The following is a 7,047-nucleotide window of genomic DNA, read 5'->3' on the forward strand; positions in this document are numbered from 1 at the left end:
AATTTGGGAAACTCATGGAAGCCTTGTGGTTTACCTCTTAAAATAATCCTTTGAGGTAGGCTTGTCTTTTACCTCTTAAAGAGTCTTTTGAGATAGGAGCCTTCTTAGCTCCAGAAAGAGTCTGGGTGTTTGTAGACTGCTGGTATCTGAGAGGAGTCTTCTGGGTCGGGTAGAGATGACCATCACCTTGCTGTCATTGCTCCTCCATCTTGATTTGATCCAGTGTTGAGACTGTAAAACAGCAACAAAAAATTTGTCAAAATATATCTAGAATTGGGAATATACAGAAACAACTGCTGAAAAAACTGATGAAGTCTGTTGTGACTAAATGTTGCTTCATCACTCAATCAAAAGTGTAGTAGTGAGAGAGAGAGAGAGAGAGATGAGAGAGAATGCACTGACCTGATACATGTGTATTGACTGTAGCTGACTTCTTCTGGACCCCCACACCATGTCTTCTTGGGGGGAACTGTTCCCCGGATGGCCTTTGTGCCTCTCTCCAGATTAAGGCTATACCATTGAAGCAGCTGAAATCAGAATAGTCAAAGATTAGACACTGACTGTAAAAAATTTACTATTTTATGGGTTCCAAATTGTCAATGTATTACACTTGAAACAGTTGATATATTAGGCTTCAATTCAAATGTATAGGTGGCATGATATGATAATCAGCTCCACTGCATCAGCTCTTAACAAGGAGCTAAAGGCTATCCACTAGCTAAAAACAACCAGTAGGCTACTACTCTAAAGACTAAGACTCTAAGACACTAATGCTCAACACTGTTAGGTTTGAACATACATGGACTCTAACATGCGCTTAAGTATAAATGTTTGAGCTAGTTAACTCATCTTCACTGGTAAACAATATTCTAAAATCACATACTCACTTGATAGACAGGCTGCTGAGCATTAGTTTAATTTCAAACATTATCTAAAGCCACATTTTAAGAGTAAATAATTGATCAGAAACATATTACCTTAAAATTCGTAGACGCTCCACTCGATCAATGCAGAGTAGACCTAATGCTGGACTTTTTGTTGATGCGTAGCACATGTCCTTCGAAGTTTGTCCTATCTGGAATGGCTCATTTCAAACTAATGTTCCTGAAAAAGGCCGTTGCCCGCCCACTTTCCAAAAAATACTGTAGTATACTGTAATTTAAAACATTATCATACTGTTAAGGGCTTCTGAGCTGTCTTTTCAAATGTACCTTCCCACAATGCATTGCTAAGTACAGTAAAGAACCGTAATACATGAATACAGTAAATTACTGTTCAAATTTGGCCGTAAATTAACAGCAATTGCTTACAGTGTGTGTGTGTCTCTCTCTGTGTTTGTGTCTCTGTTAATGTCGCTCTGTGTGTGTGTGTGTCTCTGTGTGTGTGTGTGTGTGCGTGTGTGTGTGTGCGCTTGTAGGAACCATGAATCTCTCCTCCTCCTTTAGGCTCCTCCCCTGTCTGAACACTTCCTGTCTGCAGCAGCCAATCACGTCGCAGTGTTCGTACGGCGCCGGTCAGCTGACGCTCATCGCCTTGGTAACAGCATCACTCAGCGTGGTTACCGTCCTCGGCAACACTCTGGTCATCCTCTCCATCAAGGTTTTTATTTTTTTTATTTTTAGAATGTTCTGTATTAATTTTTAAATTTTTTAAATTTAATTTTTTTTTAATTAACATTCAAAAGTCCAAAGTTAATTGTTCTAACTTTTTACCATTTTTACAGAAGCTAATATTTATACCTATGAATAAACTATTCTTGAGATCTCAGGGAAAGCAGAGAAGTTTAAACAGATATGTCAGCCTTTTCCTGGACTATATAACAGTACTGAAGGGACCTACATGACACCTCGTTGACTTTTTATTCTCTGCTTAACATTTACCTTTAGTTTAAACAATGTCCTTAGAAACCTGTTAAGTAGAGTACGCCATGTTGGTTGTTTATTTTATTTTGTCTTTTGTTTTTGTGTTAACTTTTTCAGTTGTGTTTGTGATCTTTAAAAAAAATAAAAAAAATAAAACTTTTTACAGTGTACGATTTTTACAGAAGCTAATCTATCGTTTACAACAAGTAGAATTCTGTCTCTAACTAACCTCTCCCTCTCTCTCCCCACCAGGTAAACAGACGGCTACGCACGGTGAATAACTTCTTTGTCCTGAGTCTGGCTGCTGCCGACCTGATCGTGGGTTTGATATCCATGAACTTCTACACGTTATACTTACTCCAAGGCCGCTGGGCGCTAGGTGCTACGCTATGCGACATGTGGCTAGTTTTAGACCATGTGGTTAGCAACGCCTCTGTTTTAAACCTGCTAATCATTAGCGTGGATCGCTACATGTGCATGACGCGACCGCTAACTTACCCGGCAAAACGGACCGCTCGTATGGCTGTGTTAATAATAGCGACCGCCTGGCTAGCTAGCTTTTTGCTGTGGACCCCTGCTATTCTGTGCTGGCAAAACGTAGCGGGAAAACGAGTGGTTCCGGATGGGGAATGCTACACGCAGCTACTGGCTAGCCCTGCGGTTACACTAGGCACGACGCTGCCAGCTTGCTTTCTGCCCGCGGTGGTGATGGTCGGGTTGTACAGCCGGCTGTCGGTGGCTAGCCGCAGTCGACTGAACGCGCTAAGAGCGGAGCGGGGGCCGAAGCAGGCACCAAGTCCTTCTGTTATAGGTGAGTTAGTTTATAGAGCTTAATTTGCTCTAAAAAGCTCTTGTTTATCATTTGTTTTAAATAACAATAAAAAAATAAAAATAAAAAAAATATGTAAAATACATTAAAATGAAAAACATGTAAAAAAAAAAGATAAAAAAATGTATTATATTATATAATTAAAAATAATAATAAAATATTTTTTAAACAGTTTTTATTTTTAACCTATTAACTCTTTTATTTCCTCTTCCCAGATTTCCTCCTGAGTCGCCGTAGCCTAGTAACCAGTGACCCGTGTTCCGAGCTGTCTGTGAACCAATCAGAAGCTCCGAGGCGCAGAGGGACTTTCACAGTGAGTCGGTCGCCGGGCGAAACGTCAGAGATAAACGATGTGTCGACCAATCAGAGCCACGTACGGCACAACACAGCAAGACGCGACATAGAGAACGACTCCTCTTCTGCTGCTGATATCACGGGTAAAGAAATAATCATGAATTTGGAAAAAATTGTAAAAAAAAGGCAAGTAAAAAAAATCGAAAATATGTACATTTTAAAAAAAATATGAAAATAATATAATAAAATAAAAACAATTAAAATTCTCTTCATAAATAAGTTCAATAAACAAGCAGTTCAAGGAGTATTTCAAAAAGTAAAAAAAAAATCACATTTTGTCAAAGTCAGTGAATATCTCCTCAAAATGAATGTTTTAAAACACAGCCTAGGCTCTGTAAACAGGGTTAAAACACAGCCTAGGCTCTGTAAACAGGTGTGTAAACAAAGGGGCCACCGTAGCAAGTAGCAACATGCCAGGTTACAGCCACGCACGCCGCAACACAACAAGACACGACATAGATATCACTGGAAAAGAAATACCTCTTGAAATACGTTAAAAAACCAGCAATGAAAGGTGTTAAAATCGTAAAAAAAATTGAATATTTCAGAAACAGTCTAGTTTTTCCTCTCATCATAAATAACATGTAACAGCAAAAGAGACCATCAGTGCAAAGAATGCTATTTTTATAAGGTAAGGATAAGGTAACTTTATTTGCACCCAAGGGTAGATTTGGTTGCAGTTAAAAAGAATACAGAGTTTTTCTTAATGCCTTCGTCAAGGTGCCAACACACTGCACAGCGCGGCGCGGCGGTTGGCCGCGCGAATCGCAGGTTCCGCGCCGCGTGATCATTTTGGCTCATTTGTGTCCGCCGCCGCCCGATGACTCAATGAACGTGCACGCCCAGTTTCTTCCCGCTATTTACATCTCTCTCATCATCGTCGTCATCCTCACTGATTTGTTTTTGTTGGGAGCGTCTCTGAAGTATTCTGCCTTCATCATCTCTGCCATCGGCCCTTGTATTGGTCTCACTGCACCTCTCACACATTTCTCCCCGCCACCTGCCACCCAAGCTTCGTAAACACACCCACACATGCGCCCACACACACATACACACACAACCCGCCCACACACGCACACGCACATATGTATCCATGGCCGTGCATATAGGCTACACATTCACGCCGGCATATCAACATGTAGAGAAAACCCGAACAGAGTTTATACCTCTGATATTGTTGTGATGTTTAGGGAAATGTTTGGAAGTGTCAGTTGTCGTATTTAGTTTGCATTGTCTCTGCATATTCACTTATCTGCAGTACTACACCTTCCCTGGCTTTCTCTCCTTCTCTCCTTCTCTCTCCTTCTCGTCTATTCCTTGCTCCTTTTACTAAAAGGTGTCTCATTAAACTGCTGTCATACATTTTATCGATGTGTTGGAACTTTCTCCCTCTCTCTCTCTTTCTCTCTCTCTCTCTCTCTGTCTTTTCCTTCTTTTTTCCCTTCATCCCTCCTTTCCCGACAGCACCGCCAGCCAGGTTTCACGTGTCTTGTAGCTCAGCAGACTCACCCGATGTCGGGAGGAGCTCAACGCTGATTGGCTATCGCGGCGCGGCCGGCGGCGAAAAGTTCAATATTTTCAACTTCTGCGGCAGCCGCGCCGCCCCATTCGCGCCGCGCCGCCCCTGGCCGCACCGCGTGAACCGCTCGCCGCCGGCCGCCGATTCGCGCGGCGGCGCTCAAAATACATTGACTTTCTATGTAAACTCGCCGCGCGGCGATGTGCAGTGTGTTGGCACCTTCATGGGTATACGCTCACCCAGGAACAACAACAGCTGGCGTGGTAAAAACACTACTGCTTTTAGTCCAAAGGGGGGCGCTAGAATTAACACACACTGAATGTTCCTCGGAGCACCTTTCTAGTGGCATAATTAATATATTTTTCTCCACCGTTTTTGATGTATACATTCAGGTAAACTCATTGAGACGTGTGTGTGTGTGTGTGTGTGTGTGTGTGTGTGTGTGTGTGTGTGTGTGTGTGTGTGTGTGTGTGTGTGTGTGTGTGTGTGTGTGTGTGTGTGTGTGTGTGTGTGTGTGTGTGTGTGTCTCTCTATGTGTGTGTGTGTGTGTGTCTCTGTGTGTGTGTGTGTGTGTGTATATTTTACTTCCAGGGCTTCACCGGTGTGCGTCTGTGGCTTTCTCTTCTTGCCCAAACTTAAGTTCCAACGAGAGACGTCGCCGCAGAGTGGTAGCAAGGGAGCGCAGGGTCACCAAAACCATCCTAGCCATTCTGCTGGCCTTCATTCTAACATGGATTCCTTATAACACAATGGCTGTGGTGGCTGCTTTCTGTCATGTGTGTATCCCTAAGAGCCTGTGGACCACTGGCTACTGGCTATGTTACGTAAACAGCGCTATTAATCCCGGATGCTACGCGCTGTGCAACGTCACATTTAGAAAAACGTTTTGTAGTTTACTGAGGTGTAAGAGGCTACGATGAATTGTTTTTAATTTTTTATTGCACTTTTCTTTAAAGGGTCACTGTGTAGTTTCAGAGGAGGGGGGGTTGTATACATTCACAGAGCCTGCAGTTACTTTACTAAACATATTTTCTCTACATGTAATTCTTAGTATTGAGTAATTTTATCATCATGAATCAAATCATTTTGAGGAACCTGGAACCAAACGTAAGAGTAGAATATGTTTGTAAACCAAACTGTGGGCCCTGCTGCTGTAAACAACAACAGTAACTTTTCAGGAAGCTTTCTAACTTCAAACAGTGTTCCAGGGATCACATTTTCCTGTGAGGAAAGTTTGTTTATTCAGTTATGAAAATTAACCTTAGAAAATGTTTCACTTCTCTGACACACGCAGAGTTACACAAAGTTAAAGCTGATCATAAAAATATTTTATTTAGCACGCAGTAATATGTTACAATTGGGACATACTTTAAAGAACGACTCCTCTTCTGCTGCGGGGAGACAGTACAGACTGTATGTTTGGACATAATGATCAGTCCTGGAATCTGAACTGCTCTGATGGTGATGATGGTAATCCTCCTGCTTACTGGCTCTGTCACAATAACACAGGAACATCCTTCTCCTCCTCCTCTCCCTCTCACAGAGTAGCAGTGTATGTGGACTGTCCTGCTGGCTCTCTGTCCTTCTACAGTGTCTCCTCTGACTCACTGATCCACCTCCACACCTTCAACACCACATTCACTGAACCTCTGTATGCTGGGTTTGGGTTTGGGTCTGTGTTTGGGGTCTATTCACCTGGTGCCTCAGTGTCTCTGTGTTCACTGTAGGAGGGAGAGTCTGAACAGGATCACAGTGACAGAAATCTTTCAGGTTTTTGTAACAAATGAATCAGTTCATTGATTGAAACGATTCAACTGTCAGAGCCAAACATTAAGAAACACGATCGTAGAGTTTGAAGAATGTTGAGATATTCTTTTACATACAGTACGTAGCTTTCATGTAAATGGACAACACTTAAATATAAAAATACGAGACGTAGTTGATATCTTAAAATCTAAATATGGTAAATGTTCTCCACTTATAAAGCTCTTTTCCCTGGTTTTTCACAGACCCAAAGCGCTTTACATTGTTTTGTTCACATTCACCCATTCACACACACATTCATACACCGATAGCAGCAGCAGCTACCACGCAGGGTGCAAGCTAACTATCGGGAGATATTTAGGGTTCAGTGTCTCTTTGCCCAGGGACACTTGGACATGTGGCGGGTAGACGGGGGATCGAACCTCCGACCCTGTACTCCAGAGGCGACATCCGCCACTGCCGAAGTGGGTAGGGATGTTTAGTTTGGCAGTAACATTGGTAATTAAAGAAGCTACGAGGAACTATTAGGTTCTGTTGATTCTAGCGGAACACGTTAACTGATTGAAGATATTCTGTAGTTTATTTGTTTGATCAGAAGGTGAAGTTTGAGGGATAGAAGAATCCACTGAGACAAGCTGAGGAGGTTATGGAGCAATCTTTATCTAAAACAAAGACTCAAGCCTCCAGTCAGTCTGGGATTTGGCCATTACCCAGTAACC

General features: G+C 42.3%; 1 protein-coding gene across 1 annotated transcript; it reads left to right on the forward strand.

Moving 5' to 3' along the window:
- Positions 1 to 1,422: 1,422 nt before the first annotated feature.
- LOC307251119 (muscarinic acetylcholine receptor M4-like) lies at positions 1,423 to 6,305 on the forward strand (the record flags this gene model as incomplete). Its single annotated transcript, XM_080028440.1, has 4 exons — positions 1,423 to 1,599; positions 2,115 to 2,673; positions 2,907 to 3,128; positions 6,292 to 6,305. The coding sequence occupies 4 exons, from the start codon at positions 1,423 to 1,425 to the stop codon at positions 6,303 to 6,305; spliced, it is 972 nt and encodes a 323-aa protein (XP_079884566.1).
- Between the last annotated feature and the right edge of the window lie 742 nt (positions 6,306 to 7,047).

Source organism: Ammodytes marinus, assembly GCF_949987685.1.
Source record: "Ammodytes marinus genome assembly, chromosome: 5".
Classification (NCBI taxonomy): Eukaryota; Metazoa; Chordata; class Actinopteri; order Uranoscopiformes; family Ammodytidae; genus Ammodytes; species Ammodytes marinus.